Source organism: Aulonocara sp. 'chitande type north' Nkhata Bay, linkage group LG3, assembly GCF_057382095.1.
Source record: "Aulonocara sp. 'chitande type north' Nkhata Bay isolate Kocher_YH1m ecotype deep benthic linkage group LG3, A_spYH_male_GT1.1, whole genome shotgun sequence".
Lineage (NCBI taxonomy): Eukaryota > Metazoa > Chordata > Actinopteri > Cichliformes > Cichlidae > Aulonocara > Aulonocara sp. 'chitande type north' Nkhata Bay.
In genome coordinates, this window is record NC_141346.1 from 2,731,531 (window position 1) to 2,746,713 (window position 15,183).

General features: G+C 50.1%; 1 protein-coding gene across 3 annotated transcripts; it reads left to right on the forward strand.

Annotated features, from left to right (window-relative positions):
• The first annotated feature begins 1,143 nt into the window (after positions 1–1,143).
• tsc22d4 (TSC22 domain family member 4) lies at positions 1,144–14,945 on the forward strand. 3 transcript variants are annotated; one of them, XM_086267958.1, is made up of 5 exons: positions 1,144–1,527; positions 3,443–4,119; positions 4,815–4,948; positions 11,272–11,320; positions 11,928–14,945. In XM_086267958.1, exons 2-5 carry the CDS (start codon positions 3,469–3,471, stop codon positions 12,075–12,077), a joined length of 984 nt encoding a protein of 327 aa, XP_086124084.1. In that variant the 5' UTR covers positions 1,144–1,527; positions 3,443–3,468; the 3' UTR covers positions 12,078–14,945. The 3 variants fall into 3 exon arrangements, with proteins under 3 accessions (XP_086124084.1, XP_086124074.1, XP_086124078.1); XM_086267948.1 differs by having other exon boundaries at positions 1,148–1,527; positions 11,269–11,320; positions 11,928–14,942; XM_086267952.1 differs by lacking the exon at positions 1,144–1,527 and adding an exon at positions 2,829–2,971 and having other exon boundaries at positions 11,269–11,320; positions 11,928–14,944.
• Positions 14,946–15,183: the final 238 nt, after the last annotated feature.

Sequence of the window (15,183 nt, forward strand, 5' to 3'; positions counted from 1 at the left end):
CTGAGCTACAGCCACAGGTGTGGCAGCACAGGGGGTGGTGCAGTGTGAGTCAGAGCTGTTTGCCTATAAGCAGAGACCCTGGAGGACTGAAGCTGCAGATGCTGAAACATCTGGAAATAAACTGAAGCTACGTCTTTGAATTGTTTCCCTTGTTTAAAGTGTTTGGCATGGACGAGCTGAGCGTTGGAGGGTCTTCATGAGCTGTGACTGATGCTGAGCGTCTGCTCGGCAGCAGGTTATGTTGAGAGGGGACGCTCACGGGGATCTTCTGACCTGTGAATTTCCCCCAGAGAGCCGAGGTTACCGGAGACATAAATAAATACACTTCACGATTCACATTGATCTGATTTGAATGATGCAATATTCAATAAATTCTGGTAATTGGATTCCACGAAAGCGTGTCAACAGAAAGCAGAGGTCCGACGGCACGTGCACGCACATGCTGCTGAGAGCAGAGGTATCACAGGTTTCATCCCTCCGGACAAAAATTCACTGAAGCAGCAGAAAAAGAAAACAACGCTTCACGTTGGAAGAACATCATCATGAGTTCTTTATCTACAGCTTTCAGTACCAATAATCAACTATGTGCTGCAGGCCTTCAGGCTCCCAGTCGTTAAACCGTGACGGTAACGTCTGTGGACCCAGCAGTCCTACCTAATTATCTCCACCCTTCCTGTTTGATCGACTGCAAGCAGGTATCTGCTATAAAACGCCAGGCCAGGAAAATCTGCTTTGTCTGTTTCCTCCTCAGCTACACAAAGACATCTGCTCACAGCGCCAGCTTTGGCTAAATGCATGTGTACAGTGAGGCTGAGATTGCAGAGGAATAGTGAAATAATTTGAACGCACGAGCTTCAGAGGGTTCCTTCGACAGCACGCTGATCTGAACTCTTGTATGATTTATATTATTGTTCATTATAATATTTATGAGCTGAGCTGAATCCGGTCAGAGGTCAGTGCCGACACGCAGGCTGCTCAGTAACGCTCGCTTTCACCTTTAAAGACACACGTGTGTGCACTTTGAACCAAACTTTATTGACAACACGTTTACGGTAAAGACCCCTCCTCTCTCCCCACTGCGCAGGCGCTAACTCTGTCAGAGTCTGTCGTGCACGCGCACGTCGGTGCTCGGACGTGATCCGGATCGGACCCGGACCTGGCTGCGCGTTCACGAGCTGGTACAGAGACGCGCACGCTGTTAGGATGGAGAGGAAGAGGAGGAGCGTGCAGTGACGGAGCGCAGGGTGTTTGTTTACAGAAGAAGAGGAGGAAGAGGTGAAGCTGCGCCTCAGAAGAGTCTCGCTCCTGAAACAGCGCGAGGAGAGGAGGAGGAAGAGGAGGAAGAGTCCCCAACTTCTGACTCCGTAAACTTCCTGCACGCTCCACGGTCGGGCCGTGCTACCGCGCATGCGCCCTGAAGTTTTCACCCCATCGGAACACAATGGACCGATTGTGACGTCACCGGTTGCTTATCCGGATCTGAACCAGTGACGGCGGCGGGAGCGCGCCTCGGCTCAGCGCGTGACCGTGAGTGTTTACTGAGAAGTAAACTTTACGTAACTTTTGTTAAATCCAAACATGTTTTACAAACACACGTTTGACAGACACACAAAGACACACGTCAGCTCCTCCCTCCACCGTGTCCAGAACATGCAGCTCTGCTGACACAGGTCGTCGTTGACCTTCATCGACCTGTGGCTCAGGGTGCGCTGGTGCTACAGGACACCTTTAGGTTCGGACACGGTGTTCGTTATGGACACGCTGTGGTTTCCACAGAAGACCAACAACTCAGCACCGCTCGGGTTCAGATCCAGGAGGCCGTTCCTCCTAACCACACCCCTCCAGGTCTCGCTGTCGTTGTCCATATGAGCGCTGACGTCTCCCAGCAGGACAACAGGGTCCCCAGGTGGGGAACCCTCCAGCGCCCCACCCGGGGACTCAAGGAAAGCTGGGTACTCAGAACCGTTGTCCCGCGAATAAGTGCAGACGACAGTCACACTTAACTGCTTCCCACCAGGGAGGTGACATTCCACGTCCCAGTTACTAGTCTTGGTAGCCGGGGTTCGGCCCACCAGGGCTGCCTGACACACGTTGCACCCGACCCCTACGATGCCTCCTGCGGGCGGTGGGCCTCTTTTTACCTTTTTTGGCTGTGCCCGGCCGGGCCCTAACGGACTAAGGCCCGACCCCCAGACTCTCGCACTCGGGCACCCTCGCAGGTCTGGCTCCAGGTCGGGGCCCCGGTAACTTTATCCCAGGCAGGGTGAACATCACCATTAAAGCTGTTTTTTAAGTTATCGTCCCTGCAGAACCGTCTGCACCATGAGATACTCGTATGCTGAGATCTCCAGTAACTAGTATCATCTGGAGTACAGTCAGATTCTGACGACACAACAGCAGAATTAGACTGCTCAGCAAAAACAAATATGGCTTTATGTTATGAAGTAAAAATGTAAGTGAAACACAGGAAGTGCAATCAAAACAAAACAGGTGGGAGCTGGTCCCACTGTTTCTTACATACAACCAAAAATAAATAACTTTGTTTACAAAAGCTGTAATTTATGTTTTATTACAGTTTTATTAAAGCTCAAAGTTTTGTTGAAGCGGTGTTTCAGGCTTTGAGGGTCAGTTAGCAAAGTGACCAAAAGTCTGTGGACACACCTTCATGTTCAGAAACCAACATCATCATTATCACGTGGTCCACCTTAACTCAGCTAGCCAATCACAGCACAGCTCTGAGAACTCCGAGTGCCTCACCTGACCCGGAGAGTGAAGGGTTAAACCCTGCAGAACCTAAAAAACACACACACACACACACACACACACACACACACACACACACACACAGTCATGTTGTGCAACAGTCTGAAGCAACACAGCTGAGCAGGGTGGAGTGAACAGGAAGTAGAGAAGAAGCAGAGTGGGATCTGCAGGGCGGTGCACTCTTCTGGACAGACAGACTGCACGAGGGGTGAGACACGTTACTGCTTTTACTCGGACCTCTGCCTCCACACACTGTGTTGGTTTTTGTGCTCTACGGGGACCTGGGTGTGTACATGCTTCTCTGAGGACTTCGAGTGTATTGTGTGTGTTAGTTTTTGTGCTTTATGTGGACGTACCAGAGGTCTGTGCATCTGACGACTTAGTCCACTGATATAGACCACCTGCGTTTATTGTGAGGCTACGTCCCCAGGATGCGGATCAACACACGTGCACATGCTCAGTGTGTCCTGTTTGGACATAAACAGCAGTGAATGTTAGGAGGCGTACCTGTCAGGTGTCTTCACACTGGACTGTGGTTAAAGCTGAACTTTGACCCCTAAGCTCCTCCTCTGTAGATCAAAAATCCATGTTTATTCTTAATTGTGTTTAATTTTTTAAGCTTGTGTCTCTGAAATGTCCCCATAAACCACATTAACTGGTGTACTCTGCTGTGTGTCAGTGAGCCTGTGGAGTGTGTGCGTGAGAATGAGTGGTGGTAAAAAGAGGAGTGGCTTTCAGATCACCAGCGTGACTTCAGAGGTGAACCAGAGTCCAGCAGACCAATTGTCTCCTAGCGCTGTCCTGCCCATCATCCAATCAGAGGTCTCTCTGCAGTCCCCCCTCTGCAGCCCTCAGGGAAGCTCCTCCCAGCCAACCACACCCTCTCTGAAGAGGAAGTACGTCTCCCTCGATGGCGGGCAGGGGGCGGGGTCTTCCTCCAGGTTCAGGGTGGTGAGACTAGTGAGCGGAGCCGGCGGCGGAGGCCGGGGTGAATCGTATCGTCGCGGGCGATGGATGTGCACAGAGTTCACAGAGCGGCAGGAAGGCCCGGGGTTCAGGCGGGTAATGGACAGCATGAGACACGCCCACTCCTTGGAGTCCCTGGAGATGATTGGCCGGGAAAGCGAGTGGGGTGGAGTCCACTCTCAGGACAACACCCATATGCTGGCTCAGCACGTGCTGCACAGCGGCCCGCCTTCACCCACGCACCAGACGCCAGCTAATGTCCGGCTGCTCGACCACAAGGAGTCACGCCTTGTGGTCGAGCAGGGCTTAGGCTCCACCCCTCCACCACCTTCACCCCGCCCACGCTTCGCCCCAACTCCTCTGCGGCTGGATGTGGACGCCTCAGGACGGGTAAACACACACACAGACACTCGTTTTAATGCCTTAGTGAGGACATCAATCTGACATAATATTTTTGCTAGCCTCTTACCCTAACCCTCAGAAACGACCTAATCTGGACTAACCCGGACTAGCCCAGACCTAATCTGGACTAACCCGGGCCTGACCAGAACCTCATTTAACTCCAAAGCACAACCACAGTGGGCTTTATGTTCAAATGTAAAGAGAAAACCCACCAATCAGCAGCCATATCCCTACTCCTTTGTGAAGCATTTGGTTCCCACAAAGACATTTAGACAAGTATACACGCACACACACGTGTCCTACTGCCTGACTCAGGCGTGATCTCTGCACAGGTGGAGGCTGTTAGCTGCACGCCTTCTCGTTTGCGACGTAGCTGAGTTAGCAGCACCTGTTCTGCTCTGCAGTTTCACCCCTGACACACTAGGGGGCGGTGCAGCTGCTAACAGAGGTGGGGCTAGGGCGTCAGCTGCTTGTGATGTCACAGCTGCAGCTGATCGAGCTGATTGTTGATCAGGTCATTGGAATAATAAAAACATGTACGTGCAGCAGTGACATCAGAGCAACATGTGACATCATCATGACATCACTGAGGAAACCCGCTGCTATATAAAATGAATCTTTAATGTTAGAACATTGCTCGTTGTTTTTACGACAGTCACTCACACCTGTGTCTCACCTGTCAGTCTGTCCTCAGGCTGTCTCACTCTCAGCCTGGCTCCCCCCCTGCTGGACTGTACCAACCCCCTCTGACCCCCGCTCAGACGCCGTCAGGCTTCAGCCTGGACCGCACCATGTTCGACCTGCCGGGGGACGCCAGGTGAGTGTGTTTAACAGGTGTTTGTGATGTCACTGCTCAGTGGGAGGAGTCAGGATGCTTCTCAGAGGTCAGCTGATTAGTTTTCAGTGTTTGGTTTGTTTGTGATTGATCAGGTTGATTGATTGAATGATGAACCCGGACTTTCACAATAAAAGTCCACCCTGTTTGAACTGCGTGCGTCTTAGAGGGCGGTGATGTCATACAGTTTCAGGTAACAGCCAATAAAACACCTGAGAGTCAAACTGACATTAAAGACAACTAATGGACCAAAACGCCTGGAAACCAACCACAGAAATGTCAGCGATCAATATCAGTGATCAGGAATTAATTACTGATCAATACCAGTGAGTGATTACTGATTAGTTCCAGTAATGAGCAGGCAGTTGGTCGTTTCCATGGTCCCTCCGTCTGAATCAATGGGCCTCTGTCTGCGAGTGGGCGGGAGAAGAATGCTGCTGCTGCCTTGCCATTGGCTGAGACCGTGAGTGGGCAGGAGCTGGCAGGCAGCAGCCAATCAGAGAGCAGAGATGTGTGGGAGTGACAGAGAACATGAAGATCTGAAGTCTGGACGCACCTTAGTCTGAAGACAACATCTGGATACAGCTGCTGACATTTACACACCTGTGAGCTCACAAGGAGGCAGCCAATCAGGGGCCACCTGGGAAGGCGGAGTCAGAGGTATTACGATTACATTAAGCTGATTGGAGTTTGCTCTGATGGTGTGCTGTGATTAGTTGGTGCTCTGTGGTGAAGTTCTCACTGGATGTTTCCTGTTGTGCTGTGCTGTGATTGGACTGGGTTTTTTTTTCAGAGTGCTGTGATTGGACTGTAAAATATGTAGCTGAGTTCTGATTGGCTGGTGTTTCAGTGGGCCTCCATCAGCTGAAGATGTTTGTAGGTGAGAAGAAGAGGACCTGTCAAACACGTCCTCAGCGCCGTCTCCCTTCGACTCCGCCCCTTCCTCCCAGGACTCTGCAGCTTGTTGCTAAGCAACTGGAGCCTCCAGTTGTCTTACGGGATCATACAAAGGTCAAAGGTCGTGGCTCAGCTGTCAGGGAGTCCTGGCCAAGTTCTAGGACATCGATCCAAGAACTCAAACCACGGGTGACTCAGAGGTCCCTGACCCCTCCCTCCAGAGCTCAGCCTGTCACAGAGGCCCGCCACCGATCCACCAATCAACCACAGCCATCCCAGCGACCCCAGAATCCTCTGCGTCACACTGCCCCGCATCCTCATTGGTCAGTTCCTGCCAGGGCTTCACCCACCGGGCAGGGCTCTGAGGCCACTATGATGGCTCTGCTGCTGTTCTGCAACAGGTAACCACGGTAACCCGGGCGGGGTTCAGATTCACCTGCAAAATAATAAATATGTGATAGTACCTGTCCAGGGCACCGTCGTAATGGAGATTTATCATTTCAGTGGGTTTGTTCATGGTTAGATAAAGTAATAACAGGTGAGAAGAACATCTGTGCAGATTAGAGATGGACCGATCCGATATTACGTATCAGTATCGGTCCGATACTGACCTAAATTACTGGATCGGATATCGGAGAAAAATAAAAAATGTAATCCGATCCATTAAATATCACAAAAGCACCTCACAAAACTTGCAACACGCTGTAACTCACCTCAGAACGTTAGCACGTCGGAGCAGTATGCATCACGTGATAGAGCGGCTGTGGCATGCGGGACCTGTCGGTGGTCTGGATAGCATTTGGAGTTTCGCTAGCAACCTGGCATTTCATCTCCGACAAAGTTATCCCCGAGAGAAGTAAAGCAAGTGTGTAAGTCCATCTCTGAATGTTTGTAAAGCATTCCTGCGTTAAGCTTAACAACTGATATATGGAGCGACTGCCTCTTCTGGCTGCTGCTTCAATCATGAAACTGCTTAACGATCAGCTGATCGGCTTTTCTGTCGTGAGTCCGTGTCTCTAGTTTGCTTTTGGTCCACTTTGCACCAGAAAGAGGAAACCAGCGGCTGAACAACAGCAGCACGTTTAAGCTTGATCAGCTGTTGTTAGAATGTATTTAATATTACTTTCTACTCCAGGATCTTTTTCTACGCAGCTGACGCTGGTAACTGTGCAGGGGCGGATCTAGCAAAGTTTAGCCAGGGGGGCCGATAGGGCATTAATGAATGAATAATGAATGAATATTCTTTATTGTCATTGTCACAAGTACAATGAAATTGAAAGATGTCTCCGGTCAGTGCAACATCACGAAAGATAAATACTTAAAAACTATAATAGATATGATATAAAAGATAGAAATACATATAAAATACAGTATTCTCATACAGTAAATACACCCAAGCAATCCAGGCCTAAGGCCCCATACAGACACTCAACATACGACCTAGTTGATATATCACTCAAACAATCAATCACTCAGTCAATTTGTTAGCGCATCCAACAAAACATGTCTGAAAGCATTCCAACATCAAGGGCACAAATGACAACAGGGGCAATGAAAGTCATCTACTTTTAGTAGCATTGAGACATGATATTGCAATTGGGTAGAAACTGTGTTTGAGTCTGTTAGTCCTTGTGTATGTTGTTCTATACCGTTTACCTGAAGGCAGCAGTTCGAACATGGAGTGTCCAGGGTGTGAGGTGTCCTTTATGATGTTATGGGCTCTTTTGAGGCAGCGGGAACTGTGTAGGTCTTTCAGTTTGAGGAGAGGGCAGCCGATTGTCCTTTGGGCAGCGTTGATTACTCCCTGGAGTGCTTTCCTCTGAGCCACTGTGCAGCTAGCGTACCATATGCCTATGCAGTACGTTAGTATGCTTTCGATGGACATACTTTTCTTTCTTATTCTCATTTAAAATGTCGAGCTTTTAATAAATAATTATCCGAATCTTACACCCAAAGTTTTAATTTGATGTAAAATGAATAGAAGTCAATTACTGTATATAGTGACTATTAAGTCTAATATATACACCCTAGTAAGCTATAGTACTTTTTCCTTTGGGAAGGTACCATCTGTGCAGTCTGCAATTTTGTTGAAGAAAGATGTTGAATCTATTTAATATTTCTTGAAAAATAATTGATTTCTGTGCATTTTTTTTCACACTGCATCAAATTAAGGTTGATTACGTCGATTAAGCATCATGAGGTGGAGCGTGAGGGGTGGTTCCTTATTTTTTATTTATTTATTTTTGTTGTTGCTGGGAGTTGGAACCCTATTAGTTAGGTTGCTTAATATTTACGCTAAGTACTCTTTAAAATACCAGAATAGGGAGGATGGTGTAGGTTTAAGTTTATTAGATTGATCAGTATTGCTGAACTATGAAATATTTTTTTTGTATACAGGTATAACAGAATAGCTTTAGTGTAGTTGTTGTTTTAAACTTGAGTATGAACTTATACAAAATGCAGCAAGATATTTAAAAAACAGTTTTGTTGATTAAAAAACACTATATCGGATTCATATCGGTATCGGCAGATATCCAAATTTATGATATCGGTATCGGTATCGGACATAAAAAAGTGGTATCGTGCCATCTCTAGTCCAGATGTGGATAAAGGTGCTGATAACGGTCATTCACCTGTCTCAAAGTCACCTATCAGAGAGTCACCTGCCTTTCTCACCTGCCTGTCTCAGCTGCCTGTCTCTCACCTGTCTGTCTCACCTGCCTGTCTCTCACCTGTATGTCTCTCACCTGTCTGTCTCACAGGCCTGTCTCTCACCTGCCTGTCTCTCACCTGTCTGTCTCACTTGCCTGTCTATCACCTGTCTGTCTCTCACATGTCTGTCTCACCTGCCTGTCTCTCACCTGCCTGTCTCTCGCCTGTCTGTCACCTGTCTGTCTCACTTGCCTGTCTATCACCTGTCTGTCTCTCACCTGTCTGTCTCACCTGCCTGTCTCTCACCTTTCTGTCTATCACCTGTCTGTCTCACCTTCCTGTCTATCACCTGTCTGTCTCTCACCTGTCTGTCTCACATGCTTGTCTCTCACCTTTCTGTCTTTCACTTGTCTGTCTTGCCTGCCTGTCTCTCACCTGTCTGTCTCACCTGCCTGTCTCTCACCTGCCTGTCTCTCACCTGTCTGTCTCACAGGCCTGTCTCTCACCTGCCTGTCTCTCACCTGTCTGTCTCTCACCTGCCTGTCTCCCACCTGCCTGTCTATCACCTGTCTGTCTCACCTGCCTATTTCTCACCTGTCTGTCTCTCACCTGCCTGTCTCTCACCTGTCTGTCTCTCACCTGCCTGTCTCTCACCTGTCTGCCTCACTTGCCTGTCTCTCACCTGTCTGTCTCTCACCTGTCTGTCTTTCACCTGCCTGTCTCTCACCTGTCAGTCTCTCACCTGCCTGTCTCTCACCTGTCTTTCTCACCTGTCTGTCTCTCACCTGTCTTTCTCACCTGTCTGTCTCTCACCTGCCTGTCTCCCACCTGCCTGTCTATCACCTGTCTGTCTCACCTGCCTATTTCTCACCTGTCTGTCTCTCACCTGCCTGTCTCTCACCTGTCTGTCTCTCACCTGCCTGTCTCTCACCTGTCTGCCTCACTTGCCTGTCTCTCACCTGTCTGTCTCTCACCTGTCTGTCTTTCACCTGCCTGTCTCTCACCTGTCAGTCTCTCACCTGCCTGTCTCTCACCTGTCTTTCTCACCTGTCTGTCTCTCACCTGTCTTTCTCACCTGTCTGTCTCTCACCTGCCTGTCTCTCACTTGCCTGCCTCACCTGCCTGTCTCTCACCTGTCTGTCTCACAGGCCTGTCTCTCACCTGCCTGTCTGTCTCACATGCCTCTCTCTCACCTGTCTCTCTCTCACGTGTCTCTCTCACCTGCCTGTCTATCACCTGTCTATCTCACCTGCCTGTCTTTCTCAGCTGTCTGCCTCTCACCTGTGTGTCTCACCTGCCTGTCTCTCACCTGTGTGTCTCTCACCTGTCTGTCTCACCTGCCTTTCTCTCACCTGCCTGTCTCACCTGCCTGTCTGTCTCTCACCTGCCTGTCTCTCATTTGCCTGTCTGTCACCTGCCTGTCTGTCACCTGTCTGCTTCACCTGCCTGTCTCTCACCTGTCTGTCTCACAGGCCCGTCTCTCACCTGCCTGTCTGTCTCACATGCCTGTCTCTCACCTGCCTGTCTTTCACCTGTCTGTCTCACTTGCCTGTCTATCACCTGTCTATCTCACCTGCCTGTCTTTCTCACCTGTCTGCCTCTCACCTGTGTGTCTCACCTGCCTGTCTCTCACCTGTGTGTCTCTCACCTGTCTGTCTCACCTGCCTTTCTCTCACCTGCCTGTCTCTCACCTGCCTGTCTCACTTGCCTGTTTATCACCTGTCTGTCTCACCTGCCTGTCTGTCTCACCTGTCTGTCTCACATGCCTGTCTCTCACCTGTCAGTCTCTCAACTGTCTGTCTGTCTCTCTCTCACGTGTCTGTCTCACCTGCCTGTCTCTCACCTGCCTGTCTCTCACTTGCCTGTCTATCACCTGCCTGTCTCTCACCTGTCTGCCTCACCTGCCTGTCTCTCACCTGTCAGTCTCTCAACTGTCTGTCTGTCTCTCTCTCACGTGTCTGTCTCACCTGCCTGTCTCTCACCTGTCTGTCTCACTTGCCTGTTTATCACCTGTCTGTCTCACCTGCCTGTCTGTCTCACCTGTCTGTCTCACCTGCCTGTCTGTCTCACCTGTCTGTCTCACATGCCTGTCTCTCACCTGCCTGTCTCACCTGCCTGTCTCTCACCTGCCTGTCTCTCACCTGCCTGTCTGTCTCACCTGTCTGTCTCACCTGCATGTCTCTCACCTGTATGTTTCACCTGTCTGTCTCACCTGCCTGTGTCTCACCTGCCTGTCTCTCGCCTGCCTGTCTCTCACCTGCCTGTTTCTCACCTGCCTGTCTGTCACCTGTATGTCTCACCTGTCTGTCTCACCTGTCTGTCTCACCTGCCTGTCTCTCACCTGTATGTCTCACCTGCCTGTCTCTCACCTGCCTGTCTCTCACCTGCCTGTCTGTCACCTGTATGTCTCACCTGTCTGTCTCTCACCTTCCTGTCTCTCACCTGTATGTCTCACCTTCCTGTCTCTCACCTGTATGTCTCACCTGCCTGTCTCACCTGCCTGTCTCTCACCTGCCTGTCTGTCACCTGTATGTCTCACCTGTCTGTCTCTCACCTTCCTGTCTCTCACCTGTATGTCTCACCTGCCTGTCTCACCTGCCTTTCTCTCACCTGCCTGTCTCACCTGCCTGTCTGTCTCTCACCTGCCTGTCTCTCGCCTGCCTGTCTCTCACCTGCCTGTTTCTCACCTGTCTGTCTCACCTGTCTGTCTCACCTGCCTGTCTCTCACCTGTCTGTCTCTCTGTGTCTTGCAGTAGTTCCAGTACCAGTTTGATCGCCATCGACAACAAAATTGAGCAGGCCATGGTGAGTCCTGTTTCTACGTTTCTAGTCGTCTATCAGGCGTCGATCTATAAACCTTTGTATCTGTTGCTGGTAGATTCTGTCATGAAGACATCAAGTCGTCTGTTGTTTTTCTAGTTGTATATTTACTCTTTGCAGTGAGAGAGAGTTTGTCTGTGACTCTGTTCCTGTGTAGATATTTCAGTTCTGTAGTTATTTGATTTCACCTTGATTTAAACGAGGATAACCTGACTCCTGAGGTTAAGGATCTGTTGTGTGAGAGGGTCCTGACTGAGAGACAGTCAGCAGTGGTTAAACAACAGCTGTAAAGGTTTCTGAGCCAACTCTGATGGTGGTCCTCCGTCAGGTCGGTCCTGGCTCAGTTTGTCCTCAATCTGAGGTTGAATGCATACATTCCAAGTATGCATGTAGAGCTGTTCAGATCTGTCCCTGCTGCTGACGACCATAAATGTGACACCGTTCTGTGGTTACAAACGTCTCTCAGTGAGGACATATGAGCAGGAGGTCTCCTCTATGCTGATGATGCTGTTAATCACACAATGCTCCCTCTGTAGGACGGGCTTTATGATTGGCTAGTTTATTTATGCACATCACGTGTGTGTGTGTGTAGGACCTGGTGAAGAGTCACCTGATGCTGGCGGTGAGGGAGGAGGTGGAGCTTCTGAGAGAACAAATCAGAGAGCTGCAGGAGAGGAACCGGCAACTGGAGAGAGAGAACCACACGCTGAGGGCGCTGACCCACAGCATGCACACTCAATAACACACACACTAACACACACACACACTAACACACTCACACGTGCCGTCATGTCAGGGTTAACAGGACGGCGTTCCGGCTCCTGCGTTTTCTGATCAGCTGATGCTTCAGAGACACTCGCTGTGCCCTCCTGCTCGTCCTCCTTCATGTACCTGTAGTACTGTTGAACTGCAGTATTTGTGGTACTGTGTACTGATGAAAGGTGTGTGTTTCTGTGTGTGTGTGTGTGTGTGCAAGTACTTACAGCATCTGACAAAAGTGAGCACACCCTGACATTTCTGTAAATGTTGTGTTAGCTCCTTTCATGGGACAACGTTGTAGGTAACAAAAGAGAGAAGACCCGAGGTGAAAATGTCCAAACCGTGGCCAAAAGTATTATGTTTGGCCACCATTATTTTCCAACACTGCCTCACCTCTGTTGGTCATGGAGTTCACTGGAGCTCCACAGAGTGCCGCTGAATCCTCTCCCACTCCGATGACATCATGGAGCTGGTGGATGTTAGACCTTGCACTCCTCCACGTTCCATTTGAGGATGCCCCACAGATGCTCAGTAGGGTTTGGAGACATGGTTGGTCTGAGCACTGACAGGCTGACCCTCCACGCCTCTGCAGCAATGCTGGCAGCACTCATACCTGTTTTCAAAGACAACCTCTGGATATGACACTGAGCACGTGCACTCAGCTTCTTTTGTCGACCATGTCCTGTTAAACTGCTGGATGGTCTCGACCACCGTGCTGCAGCTCAGTTTCAGAGTGTTGGCGAGTCACGTGACACCAGGGAGGGAAAATGGCTAATCGGGCTCAGTTTGGACATCTTCACCTATGGCTGTACTCTCTTTTGTTTCCCAGGGATTCAGTCACTAATGGCTGTGGGTGGAGTTATTTAGAGGTGACACCAAATGTGCACTGTTGTACAAGCTGCTTACTTTACATTGTGTCAGATTGACAGTGTGTCCTGTGAAAAGATGTAACGAAATATCTCCAAAAATGTGAGGCTGTGCTCTGTGTGCGAGTGTGTGTCTGTGTGTGTGTGAGTGAGTGTGTCTGTGTGTGTCTGTGTGCGAGTGTGTGTGCGAGTGTGTGTCTGTGTGCGTGTGTGTGTCTGTGTGTGTGTGAGTGAGTGTGTCTGTGTGTGCGAGTGTGTCTGTGTGCGAGTGTGTGTCTGTGTGTGCGTGTGTCTGTGTGTGCGAGTGTGTCTGTGTGTGCGAGTGTGTCTGTGTGCGAGTGTGTGTCTGTGTGTGCGTGTGTCTGTCTGTGTGTGTGTGTGTGTCTGTGTGCGAGTGTGTGTGTCTGTGTGTGTGTGTGTGTCTGTGTGCGAGTGTGTCTGTGTGTGTGTGTCTGTGTGCGAGTGTGTGTGTCTGTGTGTGTGTGTGTGTCTGTGTGTGCGAGTGTGTCTGTGTGCGAGTGTGTGTGTCTGTGTGCAAGTGTGTGTGTCTGTGTGTGTGTGTGTGTCTGTGTGTGCGAGTGTGTCTGTGTGTGCGAGTGTGTCTGTGTGCGAGTGTGTGTGTCTGTGTGTGCGAGTGTGTCTGTCTGTGTGTGTGTGTGTCTGTGTGTGCGAGTGTGTCTGTGTGCGAGTGTGTGTGTCTGTGTGTGTGTGTGTGTGTCTGTGTGTGTGTGTGTGTGTGTGCGAGTGTGTCTGTGTGCGAGTGTGTGTGTCTGTGTGTGTGTGTGTGTGTCTGTGTGTGTGTGTGTGTGTGTGCGAGTGTGTCTGTGTGCGAGTGTGTGTGTCTGTGTGTGCGAGTGTGTCTGTCTGTGTGTGTGTGTGTGTGTGTGTGTGTCTGTGTGTGCGAGTGTGTCTGTGTGCAAGTGTGTGTCTGTGTGTGCGTGTGTCTGTGTGTGCGAGTGTGTCTGTGTGTGCGAGTGTGTCTGTGTGCGAGTGTGTGTCTGTGTGTGCGTGTGTCTGTCTGTGTGTGTGTGTGTGTCTGTGTGCGAGTGTGTGTGTCTGTGTGTGTGTGTGTGTCTGTGTGTGCGAGTGTGTCTGTGTGCGAGTGTGTGTCTGTGTGTGTGTGTGTGTCTGTGTGTGCGAGTGTGTCTGTGTGCGAGTGTGTGTGTCTGTGTGTGTGTGTGTGTCTGTGTGTGCGAGTGTGTCTGTGTGCGAGTGTGTGTCTGTGTGTGCGTGTGTCTGTCTGTGTGTGTGTGTGTGTCTGTGTGCGAGTGTGTGTGTCTGTGTGTGTGTGTGTGTGTGTGTGTGTGTGTGTGTGTGTGTCTGTGTGTGCGAGTGTGTCTGTGTGCGAGTGTGTGTGTCTGTGTGTGTGTGTGTGTGTCTGTGTGTGTGTGTGTGTGTGTCTGTGTGTAGGTGTGGAGGACAGTGAGGATGATGGGTGGAGTCAGCAGCTCAGCTCCAGGCAGCAGAGGTGTTGTCAGAAACCGATGGACGAGTCAGAGCTGATGGTTTGAAACTCCTTCTTTGAGAGCCCCTCCCACCCCGAGGAGGTTACTTCCTGTTTAAAGGGAGTTTTTCCTCCCCACTGTCCCACCGTGTGAAGCACTCGGAGGCGACTGTTGTGATTTGTGCTGCAAAGTAATCGTCCAAGGTGTCCCGATGATGTGTTTCAGTGTGGCTGCTGAGGAAGGAGTTGCTTCATCAATTTGAACTGTAGCTCAGGATCAGCGGGCTCCGCCCTCACCATGGGTCAGGCTGGACCCACTGTGACCCCTGATCACTCACACACACACACACACACACACACACACACACGCATCCTGTAACACAGTAACCCAGAATGTGCCTTACTGACCTCACCTGACGGTGTGGGCGTGGCCTAACGGTCGCACCTGGGACTGTTTGTATTAGCCGTCCAGATGCTGATGCTGATGATGAAGAGTAGAGTCTAATAAATTAATAAAGCCTTACAGACTGATGTTTGTGTGGTCCCTCTGTGTTTGCTGTCTCTCTGTGGGGTATGACGTCACACACAGTGCATGCTGGGATACTGGGTCAGGCTGACAGATGGAGAGAAAACAGCCAAATCAGAGAAAGGAGGATATCTAATCCTTAATCCAGCGAGCCCCTCCCCCTGCACACACACACACACAATCGTGGAAACAAACACAGGATTAGGATTAACTGATGATCTTTAAATCGGTCAAAATTTGAATGGACTTTGGT

What these genes read in the sequence shown, in the direction of transcription:
- tsc22d4 (XM_086267948.1), top strand. Translation starts at nt 3,469, where the DNA reads ATGAGTGGTGGTAAAAAGAGGAGTGGCTTTCAGATCACCAGCGTGACT. An exon ending in ATGTGGACGCCTCAGGACGG is followed by an intron (nt 4,120 to 4,814) that starts GTAAACACACAC and finishes CTCACCTGTCAG; the next exon opens with TCTGTCCTCAGGCTGTCTCA. An exon ending in ACAAAATTGAGCAGGCCATG is followed by an intron (nt 11,321 to 11,927) that starts GTGAGTCCTGTT and finishes GTGTGTGTGTAG; the next exon opens with GACCTGGTGAAGAGTCACCT.